Source organism: Canis lupus, chromosome 2 (genome assembly GCF_048164855.1).
Source record: "Canis lupus baileyi chromosome 2, mCanLup2.hap1, whole genome shotgun sequence".
NCBI classification, from domain to species: Eukaryota; Metazoa; Chordata; class Mammalia; order Carnivora; family Canidae; genus Canis; species Canis lupus.
The window spans coordinates 4,187,085-4,205,045 of NC_132839.1; the positions used below are offsets into that span (position 1 = coordinate 4,187,085).

Consider the following 17,961-nt stretch of genomic DNA (forward strand, 5'->3'; position numbering starts at 1 on the left):
CCATAACTCCTCTACTGGAGATAATCAGATAATCATAATATTCTGGAGTACAGTTTTTCAACTTTTTTTTTTAATTTATTTATTTATGATGGTCACAGAGAGAGAGAGAGAGAGGCAGAGACACAGGCAGAGGGAGAAGCAGGCTCCATGCACCGGGAGCCCGACGTGGGATTCGATCCCGGGTCTCCAGGATTGCACCCTGGGCCAAAGGCAGGCGCCAAACCGCTGCGCCACCCAGGGATCCCTCAACTTTTTTGTACACACACACACACACACACACACACACACACACACACATTTTCTATGTGTATGCTCATTTCATTTTTTGAAAATGGGATACTATCTTAACACTATTTTATAATTTTTTTCTACTTTAACAACACATAAGATGAATATTTTATCCTTTTAACAATATTTATTTTTTATTTTTTTTAAGATTTTATTTATTTATTCATGGGAGACACAGAGAGAGAGGCAGAGACACAGGCAGAGAGAGAAGCAGGCTCCATGCAGGGAGCACGATGTGGGACTCAATCCCAGGACCTGGGGATTGCGCCCTGAGCAAAGGCAGACGTTCAACCACTGAGCCACCCAGGAGTCCCCTAACAATAATTTTTTAATAAACGATCTCCCTGAAAAATTGTAACTGTTGAGGGCAGGTACCATAGTTTCAATATTTTTTTAATTTACGTTTTGAATGGATAAAACACTCACAGTATTTTCAAAAAATAAAATCTAAACCGTAAAATAAAATAATTGCAAACAGTAAAAAAGTTTCCCTGAAACCTCTTCTGCTGATATCAAAACCACCAAAAAATTTATCCTCTGTTAGATATCATCATCAATAGCAGCATCTTGAATATATTTTTAAAGTTTCTTTATCATTAAAAAGTAAATTCAGACATATAATTTTATGTTCTCTATAATTTTTATACAAAAGATAATGTAACATAAAGTCTGTTTTATAACTTAGTTTCTTTTGTTAACAATGCACTTTGGAGTTGTCCTCAGTGAGTATACAGAAAGTTTCCTCATTTACAGTTCTCCATCCAGTGAGGTACCATAGTTGATTTAACTAGACACCTACTGATGAAGGTTTCAATTATTTCCAATATCCTGATATTACAAACAATGTTGCGTGACTAACCTTGTACTGACACCATTTCATATGTACATAAATATAATTAAAGAATAGATTACAGAATTGTTAATACTAAGTCAAAGGTATATATATTTTGTAGTTTTGATGATTTCGCCAACTTTCCTTCTACAGAGATTCCGCTAACGTATACTCTCATTACCAAAGTATCTAAGAGCCTTTTCTGCACAACTTTGCCAAGAAAGTGAATTATTAAACTGTGAGTTTTGCCAATCTACTAGGTGAAAAAATGATACCTCGTTATAGTTTTAATCTCCATTTATTCCACTGAGTGAAGTAATTATTTGCCATATCCTTAAAAGACATATGCAGTTTTATTTTTTGAGCAATTTGGTCACACCCCTTGCCAATTTTTGTTTGGTTGTCTCTCTCTTTTTAAACAACTTTTAGAGGCTCTTTGTATACTAAGAGATTGGTACTTTTGTGGTATGGGTTTCTCGTCATTAAATTAACAAATGTTTTAAATTATGTACTGATCTTTTTAAAAGCAGTTATTATATATATTTTTTTCTCTTTTTCTCATTCATCCCTTTATGCTTTTATCTTTATTAATTCCTTCTGCTTTGTTTTATTTAATTGTGGATTTGTTTCTCTTAATTTTTTTGAGTTATATACTTCACTCAATTATTTCACTTTTTTAATGATGTAACTATTTAAGGCTCTAAATTTTTTTCCAAGTGTAGCTTTGGCTGCATCAACTTAAGTTATTTGTAAAATTCTATTTTCCCCACCCATTTCCCACATTCACTGATGCAAGCAAGGAATGTAGCCTGAGAACTTTAGGGTAAATTCCTCTTTCAAAAGGTATTTTTGCTGGAGCTTGGTAACATCGATAGCAGCTGGGCTATCTGAAGATGTCTTAACTTTGTGCTATACAATTTCTGCCCAATCAAGGTTGGCTACCATAACATGTACTTTGAAGTCAGTGAATTATGATGGGGGAACAGAGGACTAGCTGAGGATAAGGCACGAGCCCAGGGCAGCACACTGACAAGTCCCTGAAACAGGCAGAGGGACATTCCTCTATGGTCTCAACTGCCGGGATGTTCAGACTTTTCTAAGGGCAAGAGGCAATCTTAGCTTCACCCCCAGGAGCCTGTAAGTCTACTTTAACATATATAAATTCCTTTAGAAATTTCCTTTATCTCTACCCCCCAAGATACATGTTGGTGATCATCCCCCATGCACATGGCCCATCGATATCCACCTCATGGCTCAGGTTTTATTAGATGGTAATAAATGACCTTTCCCAACAATAGCCGGCCCCTCAAGGTCCTGGAAACCTTGCTTCCAAAATTCTTTAGAGAGGACGCTATCCTCAAACCCCTCCCATTCCCATTCCCAGGTATATAATCAGCCACCCCTCATAGGCCCAGGGCAGCAGCTCTTCCTGCCCACGGGTTCTATCCCAGTGCTTTAATAAAACCATCATTTTGCACCAAAGACGTCTCAAGAATTCTTTCTTGGTCGTCAGCTCCAGACCTCCCCCCACCAGACCTATATTCCAAAACTTCATCAAGCTATACATGGTTCTTAGTTTCATGAAAAATGCAGTTGATAGATATTTTGCTTTTGTTGTTCTCTTCACTGTGGTTTCCAGCAGGGAATGGGGTAAAAATTGCGAAGTCATCAACCAAGTTTATGCCAGAAACCCTCCTATATATTTTCTTGTATGTTTCTACATGCTTCTCTGGTCCTGTGCACATAGAAACCTCCCATTAATACTTTAAAATGGTGAAATGACACACTTCAGGCAATGTTTGTGCTATAAAAACGAAATCTGGCCTTCTACTTGCATTTAAAAAATTCCAGGGGATCCCTGGGTGGCACAGCGGTTTGGCGCCTGCCTTTGACCCAGGGTGCGATCCTGGAGACCCGGGATCGAACCCCACGTCGGGCTCCCGGTGCATGGAGCCTGCTTCTCCCTCTGCCTGTGTCTCTGCCTCTCTATCTCTCTCTGTGTGACTATCATTAAAAAATAATAATAATAATAATAAATAAATAAATAAATAAAATAAAATAAATAAAAAATTCCAGTGAATTATTCTTTTAGCTTCTTGGGATTCATCTACCTGTTCCGATCATCCCTAAAATATTTACAAGGTAAATAAATATATATATGGAATGATTACTGAAAAACTTAGCTCCTTAGACTGAAAAAAACCATAATATTTAAGAAAATATGAGGTAGGCTTATGATAAAATACTCCTGAGAGGTCATTTAAAGAAGATCAGAGGTCTCCAGGGCCTATTAATTTTGAGTCTAACATTGCTCTTCCTTAAATTAACTGCTGGTCAAGTTTGAGATAAGAAACTGGAAGTCAGTCTACATATTATGTGTCGTTTGACAGGCTTCTTTTACTTTACTAAATGGATCAAGTCTAAAACCCAAGTTTAATACAACTTCCCAGATGATGCTAAATGAAGGCTGAAAGTTTCAAAGCTACCGCGCACAACAGGTTATATAGTTCCTGCTGGACTAATTTTCATAAAGGATGACACCGTAACTGTCAAGTTTACTGTTACTTCCTAGTGCTAGAATACTGGAGTGTAGAAACAAGTTGTTGTTACACTACTGACATGACTGAGACCACAGATTATAATTGATGCCAGTGGAGACTGTAGTAGAAAGATGATAAATGGAACAGAATCAGTTTCAGGACACACCTTGAAAATTTACAAGAAATATGATTCAGGATAAATTACAAACTCTGACTTTCCTCCCTCAATTCACAGTTGTTGAGAAGATTTAATAAAATAATAGAAGTAGAGTGCAAATAATATTGGCGCCCAATAAATGTCTTTTGTAGTTTTGATGACTATGCACCCAATAAATGTCTTTTTTCTTCCTTCATAATTTAAAATCTTCCAAATTTGCCCTCTGTTGTGATTTGTCATGTGAAAAAGTTTTTAAAGTAAGAATATGGTATTTTACAGTTTCCAACATATATCTGGGGATTCTCTTACATGATGTTTACAACAACCATGTAGGGTTACTGTAGGCGGTTGACTTGCTCCAGATCACATGGTTGAGTGTAGTGAAAACTGGCTTTTAAAATTGGATTCTGGGGATCCCTGGGTGGCTCAGCGGTTTGGCGCCTGCCTTTGGCCCAGGGCGCGATCCTGGAGTCCCGGGATCGAGTCCCACATCGGGTTACCGGCATGGAGCCTGCTCTCCCTCCTCCTGTGTCTCTGCCTCTCTCTCTCTCTATGTCTATTATAAATAAATAAATAAATAAATAAATAAATAAATAAATCTTTAAAAAAATAAAATAAAATAAAATAAAACTGCATTCTGGGCAGCCCCGGTGGCTCAGCGGTTGAGCACCACCTTCAGCCCAGGGTGTGATCCTGGAGACCCGGGATCAAGTCCCACGTCGGGCTCACTGCATGGAGCCTGCTTCTCCCTCTGCCTATGTCTCTGCCCCTCTTGCTCTCTTTGTGTGTGTCTCTATCTAATAAATAAATAAAATCTATTGGATTCCTTCTGCTCAATTCAGAGGTCCACATGGAGATTTATTACATTCTTGATGAATTTATCCTGAGGAGGACATGTTGTAATTTTTTGTGTTCTTCTACTCTTAACAGACCTAATTATTGATCTAAGAGGCAATTAAATAGAAATCTTAACAGTGAGCATTCTATATCAGAAGTTTTTTTTTCCCCCAAACTGTGGCTTCCATAATTGGAAATCTAATTTGACATGCTAAATTTCATTTTCAAGAGCTAAAAAAAAAAATCTCACTTATTTATCTTCACATTTTTTAAACAGACAGCACTTTTTAAAAATCCTATACAAATTGACAGCATAAGAGGATTAATTGCAAAAGCACAGCTAGCTAGATGCCTCTTAAAATAATATTACTGAGTGTGATATTATGATTTATAGTAAGAAATTGTATTTTGTCTTTGTCTTTATTTCTGGCACAGAGCTCCTAACACCCTTGGAAATTCCTAAATGCTGAGAACCATAAAGGTGTCTTTTGTTATGTTAACAAGTGACAGTTGGCTGGCTTCTAGGTAACCTAAGGATAGGGCTAGTTGCCATAAAAACTTACCCTGTTTAAAAAAAAAAAAAAAAAACTTACCCTGTGATTTGAGGGTTGGAGTTTTCAGTCCCACCCCCTTGACCTCAGGGGAGGGAAGAGAGGCTAGAGATTGCGTTCAAGCCCCAGTGCCCAATGATTTAATTAATCATGCCCATTAATAAAACCTCCATATAAACCCAGAAAGACAGGCTAGGGAGAGATTCCAAGTTGGTAATGGTGTGGAAATTCGCAAACAGTTGTACCCTTAGAAATCAAGAAAGTGCCATTCCCCTTCTCATATACCTTGTCTCACATGAATCTCAAACATCTGGCTGTTCCTGAATTATGTCCTTTCATATTAAACTGGTCATCTACTAAGTAGACTGTTTTTTGAAGTTCTGGGAGGCACTCTGGCAAATTAATTGAACCTACAGACGGGGTCATTGGAACCTCCAATCTATCACCAGTATGTCAGAAGCACAGGTGACAACCTGAAGACTGGCATCTGAATTTGGGCAGAGGAGGTGGGACGGTCTTGTAGAATTAAGTCCTTAAATTACGGGAGCTGATTCTATCTTCAGGTAGTGTCAGAATTGAGCTAACTGGTTGGTGGAGGGGGGAGGGGCAAAAATCAAGCAATACAAAAACTGAAAAAATAACAATGGGCTGGGGAGAAAAGTTCTTAGAAATTAATAACGTATGTTTTACTCTAATTTACTTAGGCGGCCATATTATTGCAAAAATATTCCCTTGAAATTACTAGCACTATTAAACATAGATCTTTTGTTTTGAAGGGACTCACTATGCAACGTTATAAAATTTTATACTGAGCTTCTATTCAAATGAAGGGAATTTCTTAAATTACATAATAAACAATTGGCCTTTTAAGATGATATACATTAATTATTAAATTAATCCAAATCTGTGCTCACCTCCAATCACTCTTCCATTAGACCCCACTGTTCCTGCCACACTAGCTTCTGCAGCTCCTCATTCACAACGAGGAACACTCTTCCCCCAGACACTCATGGAAGAAATCCAGCCAGCAGCAGCATGGTTCTAGTGGTTTAGAATTGTCATCTGTTCTCATAGGTCAGTAAGCATGATGTGTTGTTAAAGGCTTTAATGTATAACCATACAGAGAAGTCCTTGGTTTGGTTCACGTTTCTCTTCAAAATTCATTAGAAGGCCTTCCTGCTTGGATCACAACATTTTTAAAAAGCATCTGCCCCTACACACTGACACACACACACACACACACACACACACCACCCAACCCCTGACCTCATCGTCACACTCAGGTCATTATCTTCTTCTTCTTCTTCTTCTTTTTTTTTTTTTTAATTTATTTATGATAGTCACAGAGAGAGAGAAAGAAAGAGAGAGAGGCAGAGACACAGGCAGAGGGAGAAGCAGGCTCCATGCACCGGGAGCCCGACGTGGGGTTCGATCCCGGGTCTCCAGGATCACGCCCTGGGCCAAAGGCAGGCGCCAAACCGCTGCGCCACCCAGGGATCCCCAGGTCATTATCTTCTTAACAGGTTTCATTTCATAGTATTTATTGCACTCTGACATAGTATGTAGATCACTGTGCAGCAGAGTGTGTGTGTGTGTGTGTGTGTGTGTGTGTGTTAAGGAAATATTTGTTAGATGAATAAATACTAAATCACATATACTTTCCAGGCTTCATTAAAATTTTAAATTATTTTCACAATCTAATTACGTAATTAGAGACTATGGATATAGATTTAAGGAAAAATAAGTCTCTTTCATTCCACAAAATGGTAAACTGAAAAGACTTCAGTGGATCAAAAACTGTATCAGAAGCCTCTAGAGAAGGAAAATCATTAAGCAGTAATACTGGACGAAGCAAGCAAGCTATGTTACTTAACAAGCTACATAAAATAAACAGTCTTTAAATGACCTGAAACTAACACCGTGAAGAGATTGTCTAATTAAAAGTACAATTTTGTCTTGTATGAACTGTTCTTTGCTTGCCTGTATCCAACATGAAAGCTGTTGTCTCAAACCTGTCTGTCACAGAAAGACTTACTCTCTGCAAAAATCTACTTCTACTCTCTGGCCTCCTGCACTAAATTCTGATGAAAAGCAGTAAGTACCTGATTTCAGCTGGCATGCAACTCATTTGTCTGAAGTTCAGAGTTCTAGAGTTCTTAATGGCTCATTGCCTTAACTCACCTGAATTTATTCATGAACTTTAATTTCCATTCTGAAAGAAATTTCTTAATAAAAAAAAAAACAGCTAAATCTGAAGAAATATCAAACTTAACAAGGTAAATAAACTTTCAAGTCACTGTTTATATGGTAAAGTTGAACTAGGTGTCTTTCTTAACTACACCTTATCAATCCCTATATTTTACCTCAAGTCCCAGCTCTATCACCCAGTATTACTGTTTATTGATTTTCCTTTCATAAAAACCCGTAGTACAGTTTTTGACGTTACAGCCTTTTTCAACTTAACATTTTATGGAATCAAAGATACCTCCTTTTCCTTAAATCCACACCCTTGTTCCTTAGAATAAGCAGTTTATTCTAGTCTCTGAAGTCTGTTCTCCACAGTCTAGACAGATAGTAGGTAGATCATAGGCTCCCATCTCAGCTCTCTGCCTCTTACCTATTGTGTCATCTTGTGCAAGTCAGTTATGATTTTTAAGCTTCAGCTCCTCATTCATAACATTGTCTGAGGTTAAAAACAACACTAACTTTGTATGGGGCTAATTATAATACTTCATAGGAATATGTAAGGGTTAAATGAGATAATGCATATGAAAAGCTCAGCAAGTACCTGGTTTCTAGCAATTGCTCAATGAATTCAATGCTTCAACAAGTATTTACTGAACACCTACTATGGGAGAACACTGTTCTAGGCATGGGGCTACAGCTGCACTAATTGTTAAAAGTAATTCTGGCCCTTATTGGAATTTACATTCCACTTGGGGAAGACAGACAAGTAAAAATACATCAAATGAAATAATTTCAAGCATACACAATTGTAGCAAACAGATATGAAGAAGGAGAAGAGTGGAACCAAAGGGCGTAAGGTGTTATTTCACACAAAATAGTCAGAAAAGGCCTCTGTGATAAGTGATAGGAACAGAAACTGACTGACCCAGGACGGACTCCGTGCATAGCCAGTGTGCTTGCTAACATAAGAAGGGAGGTGCTGGGTGATCAATAATCCCTGTTTACAACAATGTCTTGCGTCTTCCATACCTTTTCACCAGCTTTGGGAAGCAGCACAGGAGAAATCTGCCAGGGGAAAGTGAGGGAGGGCTGTCTTGGGCACCCACGAGCTTTATCATCCCGAGAAAGCTAAATAAATCCTAATTCTAAAAAAAAAAATCCTAATTCTAGATTGTCTAGTTTTCTGTACTTCTAAAGATAAATAAGAGAATCCTTTGGCCACCGTGTCCTCCAGTTAGGCAGCATGATGATATACTTGTATTTTCATGGGTAGGAATGAAATAAATAGGAAGTAAGCAGTAAGTTGCTATAAACAGAAATTATATTGAGACCAAAATAGCACTCTTTATGGAGGCTAAAAATGAAGTCTTGGCAAGATGGAAATGAGATGTTTTACAGCATATTATATGGTCAAAGACATTAACTTCTTACACAAATTAAATCAGGAAATAGATTCCCGTTATAAGAGTATAAATAATTTCTCAAAGGAAGATACATAACAGATAATACCACCATAATAAAATCCATATCAATTTGTTCTTCACTCATAATTGAAAACTGCCTAACTTTCACAACCTCTGCTTTGTGATTTTCTTTTAAAAGCATAATATGATTCATTAAATAATGTGCATAATAATATTTACAACAAACAGATAATGATCTGCCTATTTCAAATACCAGCACTGTAGATCAGGTTAATAGTCGACTAGATAAACTTCAAAATTTCTACCTCATAAAACAATCATACATAGCTCCTTAATTTTCTCTAGCTTTCAGCAGTATAAAATGCTATATAAAATGATGAGACAATCAGCTCCACAGCCAGTGTTGGGGGTTTGGGAGAAAGAGAATAATTGGCCATGTAACAGTCCACAGAATCTACTCCATTTATCTAGGCTCGATTCAGGGAAAATTTCATATAGAGAAGGATATAGCTTTATTTGAAATTATATATTCTTATTCAAGCCCAGATCTGCATTTTTATGCGCCTCTTTTATGGCTTTGGTCTCTCAATTTAGACCTGGCTCAGCAAGTAGGAAATGCAAATATTTGGTTGGCTGTAAAACAGGATATCAATATCTCTGAAAACCCAGTTGCATATCTTGTTGACCTAACAGGGGTAAGAAGTATTCTCACTGTGCTTAATTTTATTTCATGCTGGAATTATACTGGAATTAAAGAACATACTTTTGCATGTACCGGTAAGTATACAAAACTCCTGTCATTTAAGGGACAGAGGGAGGGCAGTGGCAGAGGAGATGTTGAAGACAACCCCCTACATTTTTGGTTTGAGCAGCTATTGGGTGGTACTAGCTCCCTCATTATCCAAATGTTTGCTTTATGCCACTCTGCTTTTACAAAAGACTTATATTAGCACCTATGTTTGCTAACTAAAAGAAATTCAAAGAGGATTTTTGCTTTTGTGAAACGGTAATTGCTTCTGTGTTTTATGTCATTTGACTTACAAAAGATTTCGCAGGAACGCTCTATTTTTGGATAGTGGGGAAAACTTGTGCCATTTATTGAAAAAGGAAAAAACAAAGTTTGGAGTTAAACTCAGTTTTACGTAAAGAGTAGAAAAGTCTATGTCTTTCAGGAAAAAGAGTAAATGTAAGCTAGAAATATAAGTTTCTAAGTCTCTGGTATATAAATAGTAAATGGAGCGGCAGGAGTAGATCATCTTAGGCAAAGAAAAGAACTAGAATTCTGCAGAACAACAGCAGTTATTCATTCATTGCCTACCAAGGTCTAGAAAAGTGAAATTTTCCTAGTATCCATCTTTTGAGCTTTCTAGAAGATTTTGGGTTAAGAAAACCATTTCAGATTTTACTCCTCTATCTTGCCTCCTGTATCCTCAAAACTAGAAAGACTTCCTGCTTCTGTGCTTGTATTGCTCTCTGAATCTAAAACTTTTCTCAGATGGATTAAAAAATGTTTAGGCAATAATCTCCATTAAAATCTTTGAAGGGAAAAAAAAATTCATTCATTGATGGAGGAAGAAACATTGACAGAGTTCTCTGTTTCCTAGAGAAAAACATGACAAGTTGTTTCAAACTAACAGAATTTTTATAGGGGTTTCTGAAATTGAAATGGGGGTAATAGCAAATGGAAAAATACAAAGGAAAAAAGAGCCAATCTTATAATTCTAGAAAAATTGGCAAGAAGGCTAATTTCTTAGCCACAGAATTAGTGTCAAAATCTTCCGTGAAAGGAAGGTTAAGGCTCAGCCCCTCAGTGATGACCGAGTAATACAACATGAGTTCTAGACCAACAAAGGATAGTATAACTGTTGCTTTTTTTTTTTTTTAATTTCTTTCGCTGAATCTGGATTACATATTAGCATTCTTGGGAATAGCGCTTGCTTCATATTAAAAGTCATCCTTAGATATATAAAAATTGAATTAGCAGGTATTAACCTACCAGATTTTATGGCTGTTTATCCCTCTGCTGTACTTCATAGTAGATGGCCTCAAAGAAAAGGACAGTTGACTACCCCAGTTCAAGTTCTGATACATCAAAAGTACTTAAAGGCCAAGCCAGCTCTATTGCTCTACTTTGAGCCAGACCCCACAGGTTTTACCATAAAACACAAACCATCTTTATACGCACTGTTTACCTCACAAATCTCCTAAAGCACATGGAAGTAATGTGTTCTGTGCTAGATCTTAGAGGTAAAAGTTACCTAGAACAATTTCTCACCCAGCTAGCTACCTGCCAGCCCCACATAAGAAACTTATGATTTATTATATTTGAGAAAAGTAAGGTAGTTTTTAAAATTTCTTTATAATATATTGTAAACTTAACCTCCAAAATTAAAATTCTATTTCACTCATAATTGCTGGACATATTCTTTGACTTTCTGCATCTTAAAATCTCTTATAAACTGAACTCAAAGTCAAACCTTATAAAGTAAGAAAAAAAGCCTCAAGTCTTTCAAGGAAAACTGGGAAGAAAAAAGAAGAATAGGCCATTTGAAACCCAGCAAATGCAGATTAAAAAGGCAGCCTACCTTAATAAAACCAAGGAAATGCTATGCTTCAACATTAGTGTCATTGGTAATCACAAAGCCCTCTGGTTTCCAAACATTTATAAATAATCTAAGAAACTTATATACATATACACATCATATACACACAAATGTACTTACCTTAGGAATAGGATTCAGCAGAACTACACCTGACTTCTTAGTGATGACCTGTTTTGTTGTATAGTGATGATCTATAAGTTGAGGAATGTTTGAAAAACCAGTGCCTTCAAATCGATATAGATTCTGGAGAAAAAAAAAAACAATAAAGAAGAATAAATATGAAGACATTGCTTCAGCAAGACTCCATTCAGTAATAAATTAAGTTCCACTAAGAAAAACTATTGTTGCACAACAATAGTGTGAATATACTTGATACTAGGATCAGATGGTAAAAGTAAAAATAAAAGATCACCATTTCCTCCTTATCAATACAGTAGTAATTGGTATTTCTATGGTGGGGTTATTCACACATTATTCTTTCACCAAAAGCACCTCGTCATCTTACACACCACTGACAAAGAAAGAAAATGCACAGTGACAAAACTACAAATATCGGCATGCTCAAATCTTGCACTTTGTGATTTCATAACATAGGATAAGTAACATTTTCTCAGACTCTGTCACATTCCCTTTCCCTGTATTTATATTTCAAATAGGCAAGCAGGTCATATGGATGAACTGATAGCAATACATTTAGCAAATAAAAAATATCTTACTGGTCACACCTTTCAATGCAGGAAGCACTGGAATCCAAAGTAATAGAATAAAAACTTCTGATAGTTCACAAAGGTTGCCCATATATATGCAGGTGATGTATACAGATACCAATATGAATGTGCTCTAAGAAAACTCTATGTTAAGAAATAAGAATATTTAAAGAGTACCTAAATTTGGATATTATTTATGTCACTGGAAGATTATTTTCTTAGTTAAAAGATAAAAAAAAATTAAGGTTCCTTTTCCATAGCAAAAAGTAAGATTCAATTTACCAGAATCTGATTTATATACCACCTTTAAATGGACATTTGTTTTATCAAGTAAGGAACAAACAGGAGTTAGTTTACTGTAAAACTAATCATAGAATATCATTCAATTCAGGGCAGGTTGTGTTAGAGTAAATTCAGGGCAACTGTTGATAAGTTGCCTGAAGAATTTTTGAATACACCGGCCAGACCTACTATGATATATTAACAATGATGCTTAAGAATATTTCATACTGAAGACACTAATCTATTATTGGTCATGCAATGTGCTAAGCAAGTTCTCTCAGCATTCAGTTTATTCATCGGTGAAACAAATAATATTTGGATCTCCTCAAAGAGTAAGTATGAGGCTTGACCAAGTATCAACATACAAACCCCTTTGCTCAGTATATGGCACTGGTACACGTTCAATTATTAAATCACTAAAGCAATAATAATCCTTGGGTTACAAAAATAATTCCATATCCAGATAAAGAAGAAGAAACTTAAAGTGTAAATTACCTTTTCTCAAGGAATAATCATTATCTGTAAATAATCAGATATACTGAAAGCCATTCTTACATTAAACTGATTAAAAAATAAAGAAATGAAAAAGTTCATAGACGTGTAATGCATAATAACAATAGTAACAATGGGGATATTTCAACCAAATATACAGTATTATATGCTTGAAAGTTGCGGAGAGTCAATCTTAAGCATTCTGACCATGCGTACAAGAAGAGTATTTAACATTAACTGTGAGGTGTTAATGGTTTTGATCCTGGTAATCATTTTACAATGTGTATCAAATCATCATGTTGTACACTTACATACAATTCTATTAGTCAATAATTACTGACAATTCATTCCCCCATAAAGTTAAAAATGTAGGGGCGCCTGGGTGGCTCAGTTGGTTAAGTGACTGCCTCCGCTCAGGTCTGATTCCTAGGGTCCTGGGATAGAGCTCCACGGGGCGAGAAGTTGGCTTCTCCCTCTCCTTCTGACCCTCCTCCCGGCTTAGGCTCTCTGTCTCAAATAAATAAAATCTTAAAAAAAAAATAAGTTAAAAACCCATATGTCTCTTCCCTTTGTCTTCCTTCTGTCTACTGTCAACATAGCATCAGGTGATCCTGTTACAGCAGATCATTCCATTACTTTGCTTATATTCTTACTTCCCTCAGAATAAATGCCAAAGTCCTTACTATGGTCTCTGAAACTCATCTGTCCTCTGTCATCTCTCTTACATCATCTCTTACCACTACCCACCCCTCTCCCAGCTTCCCTCCAGCCACATAATTTTAGTGAAACACACTATACACACTCCTTACTCAGGGAGTTTGAATTTGCTGCTTGAATAGTTCCTCAGATGGTCGTACGGGTAACGACCCTTACTTGCTCTCTTACTTGCTCCAGTCTTTCAGCATATGTCACCTTTTCAGTAAGGTCTTCTCTGACCACCCCATACAACATTCAATACTCCATTTTCTCGCCCCAACTAAACTAATCTCCTTTCTCTTACTGAAATTTTGCTCAGAACTTATCACCATCTAATATCATAGCTATTTTTCTTGTTTATTGTCTATTTCTTCCTCTAGAATGTAAGTTCATGAGTTAATAAATTTTTAACATCACAGTATTCCCATGGTTTAGAACAGTGCCTGACATGTACTGCCTGGATCAAAAAATACGTACGAATAAATGAAATATAATGCATATAAAATGAGTGTGAAGTTAAAGACACAAGTAAGATAACTCAACTTAGAAATGAATACTGACAACACACACCCAAGCTCAAGACACTGAAGTATAATGTTCAACAGTAAGTAACATGATAAAATTCAGAGAATCAAATTTCAAATCAGCCACTAGTGTCATAATATAATGTCTTGTACAAAATTCTAAAACACTTGTATAACTAGAGAAACAGTGAATAGAATAATGGGAATTTTCATTTAAGAACATACCTGGATTTTAAGTTTAAAGAGAGTTTTCTGTCATTGACATAGTAATCATGATGGGTGAAGACAGTGAATACAAGGGATGATATAAGAAACTGGTTTCTAGCAATTATCATTTTAAAGCAATCAGTTCACATCAGTGAAGTTCTCAGAGTCCTAATTGTGCAAAACCAGTTAACTCGCTTTCTTAACTATGAAGATAAAATAATGAATCTAAAAACAATGCTAAGATGACATATGCTTACCAAGTTCAGCTAAGCATCAAGCTAAGGTCAAGAGTAACACATTCAAGAAAACTGTTGAGGACTTGTTCCTTGATACTCTCAAAATTCCAAATATTAAAATTTGATCTTGTTACAAATCTGTATAAATTTCTTATAGCTCAGATGATAAGGTTTGGTTCACCAAAAAATGGATTCTTTTTTAAGTTTTCTACATGGCTGTGAAAATAATACAAATGAGAGAATCCAGACTAATCTTAAGTAAGACACTTTTCCTTGGAGCTACTAATGATCTCTTAAGTGAATTCCAAAAGAAGCAATAAAAAATAGTAGTAGAGAATAAATTTTTGCAAACTTCCACAAAGGTCATTTTGTTGATTGTCATTTGTATTACATGATTAAGCATCAAGTAATAGGTCATTAAAAAGTATGCATAGGGATCCCTGGGTGGCGCAGCGGTTTGGCGCCTGCCTTAGGCCCAGGGCGCGATCCTGGAGACCCGGGATCGAGTCCCACATCAGGCTCCCGGTGCATGGAGCCTGCTTCTCCCTCTGCCTGTGTCTCTGCCTCTCTCTCTCTCTCTCTGTGACTATCATAAAAAAATTAAAAAAAAAAAAGTATGCATAAAATATGATAATTCAAATTTTATAAAATAAAAATTATATAGATGCCTATAATTAGAATATATCAAAAAATACTCAAAGAATATACACTGAACCCATAAGGTGGTCTTATGAAAACATTTGCTACATCTAGAAGTTGTTTCTGAGTTATCACTGTGCTACTTAAGAATCATATGGATGAAAAACCCATAAAAAACAGCATCAGATTTTGTTGCTATACATACTTCCAGAGTACTGTTATTATACAAAGAAGTCAGAACAGAATATGCATACAAAAATGAGATGGGGGTTCAATGAATGTAATGTGGGGGGTTACAATGAATGTAATCTGAAATCATATGCCTGAGAAGATCCCCTGAAAAAGAATTGAGAACAAGAAGGCTTAAGGAAAAGCAAGGGAGCAAGGAAGCAAATGAAAGAGAAAGAAGAAAGGAAAGAAGAAAGAAAGAAAGAAAGAAAGAAAGAAAGAAAGAAAGAAAGAAAGAAAGAAAGAAAGAAAGAAAGAAAGAAAGGAGAGAGAGAAAAGAAAAGAAAAGAAAGAAAAAAAAAGAAAAAAGAAAAGAAAAGAAAAGAAAGAAAAGAAGGAAGGAAGGAAGGAGGAAGGAAGGAAGGAAGGGAAAAGAAAAGAAAGAAAAGAAAAGAAAAGAAAAGAAAAAAGAAAAGAAAAGAAAAGAAAAGAAAAGAAAAGAAAAGAAAAAAGAAAGAAAAGAAAGGATTTCTCAAAGAGAAAAAAAGAAAGGATTTCTCAAAGAGGGCAGCTGAGATGCATAACCTAAATTTAAAAAAAAAAAAAAAGCTAAATAAAACATTCCCTTTTTTTGGTAAAATACCTAAAAATGGAAACATAAAACATAAGCTTTAGCTTTCTCCAATAAAAACAGCACATGGAATACTTGTAAGTAACTCATTAAACCAGTACACAGGAAGGGTGGCTGGAGAGTTTGGGAAATCGTATTAATAAGGTTTCTTTTTTTTTTTTTTTTTTTATTAATAAGGTTTCTATATGTCTTTTCCTACTTAACTGTTACTCATTATTCAGATGTTGTCTCAAACTTAACTTCCTTAAGTTTCGCAGTCAAAAGCTTTTATAGCAATGTGCATCTACTTTACAGCTTATAATTATTACTTTACAGTTTATAATTATATATAACGTGTGATTTACAAATGACTGTGGGCCTCCCTCCTAGATTATAGGCTCCACCATTGTATCCTTGGGCCTTAAAAGTACTCACTCAGTCTTTCCTGGAAATTAATGTTAATGAGCTTTTGTTAAGGCTTTAATTGTTAAGAAGAAAGTAAGTCCCCTAAGTCTTTAACTGTGTGTCAAGGGCACAGAAAATGATAACCTAGGGCAGTTTCTTTTGACTTCAAGGTACTTATCACCTCTTTTGGATACTTGAAGGGTAGGAGTAGAGTGATTAAAATAATTCAAAATATACAATGAGGCATAAACATGGGATGAACTGTCATTCAAACAAGTTTTGTTTTTTAAATGTTTATTTTCTTTAATTTCAATCCATCAATATATAATGTATTATGAGTTTCAGAGATAGAGGTCTTCAGTGATTCATCAGTCCTATATAATATGCAGTGTTCATTACATCACATGCCCTCATTAATATCCATCACCCAGTGACCCCATCCACCCACCCTCCTCTACTCCAGTGACCCTCAGTTTGTTTCCTACAATTAAGAGTCTCTTATGGTTTGTCTCCCTCTCTGATTTCATCTTGTTTTATTTTTTCTTCTCTTCCCCTGGGGTCTTCTGTTTTGTTTCTTAAATTCCACATATAAGTGAGATCATATGATAATTCTTTCTCTGATTGACTTATTTTGCTTAGCATAATACCCTCTAATTCCAACTACATGGTTGCAAAAGGCAAAATTTCAATTTTTGATGGCTGAGTATTATTCCATTGTAGATAGGTGTGTGTGTGTATGTATAAATATATATCTTTTTTGGATCACTACATTTGTATCTTTGGGGTAAATACCCAGTAAAGCAATTGCTGGGTTGCAGCGTAGCTCTATTTTCAACTCTTTGAAGAACTTCTAGAATATTTTCCAGGATGGCTATACCAGTTTGCATTCCCACCAACAGTGTACAATGGTTCCCCTTTCTTGGCAACCTCGCCACCATCTGTCGTTTCCTAACTTGTTCACTTTAGCCATTCTGACTGGCGTGAGATTTTGATTTGTTTACAATTTTGATTTGTATCTTCCTGATGCCAAGTGATGTTGAGACTTTTTTCATGTGTCTGTTGGCCATCTGTAAGTCTTCTTTGGAGAAATGTCTGTTCACCCATTTCTTGATTGGATTGTTTGTTCTTTGGATGTTGAGTTTGATAAGTTCTTTATAGATTTTGGATACTACCTCTGTAGCTGATGAGGCATTTGCAAATATCTTCTCTCATTCTGTTGCCTTTTGGTTTTGTTGACTGTTTCCTTTGCTGTGCAGAAGTCTTTTTTATCTAGATGAGGTCCAAATAGTTCATTTTTGCCTTTGTTTTCCTTGCCTTTGGAGATGTGTCTAGCAAGAAGATGCTGCAGCCAAGGTCATAGAAGTTGCTGCTTGTGTTCTCCTCTAGGATTCTAATGGATTCCTGTCTCACATTTAGGTCTTTCATTCTCAAACAAGTTTTGAATTTACTCACCTTCACTTAGTCTTCCTTAAGACTCATGGCATGAATTTAAAAATACATGTCGTTCAAAAAGCCTAGAGATTTTGACAACAATAGAACAAAGTAAACCTGTCTAGTACACGCAAAGACTAAATCT

General features: G+C 36.0%; 1 protein-coding gene across 18 annotated transcripts in view; it reads right to left on the reverse strand.

The window, feature by feature from the left end:
- Positions 1-17,961, reverse strand: part of FER (FER tyrosine kinase) — a 432,700-nt gene that overhangs the window by 212,400 nt on the left and 202,339 nt on the right. For all 18 annotated transcript variants that reach the window (XM_072788238.1, XM_072788233.1, XM_072788277.1 and 15 more), the window contains one exon: positions 11,540-11,662. In XM_072788238.1, the coding sequence (XP_072644339.1) occupies positions 11,540-11,662 (123 nt within the window). The remainder of the gene's footprint in view (positions 1-11,539; positions 11,663-17,961) is intronic.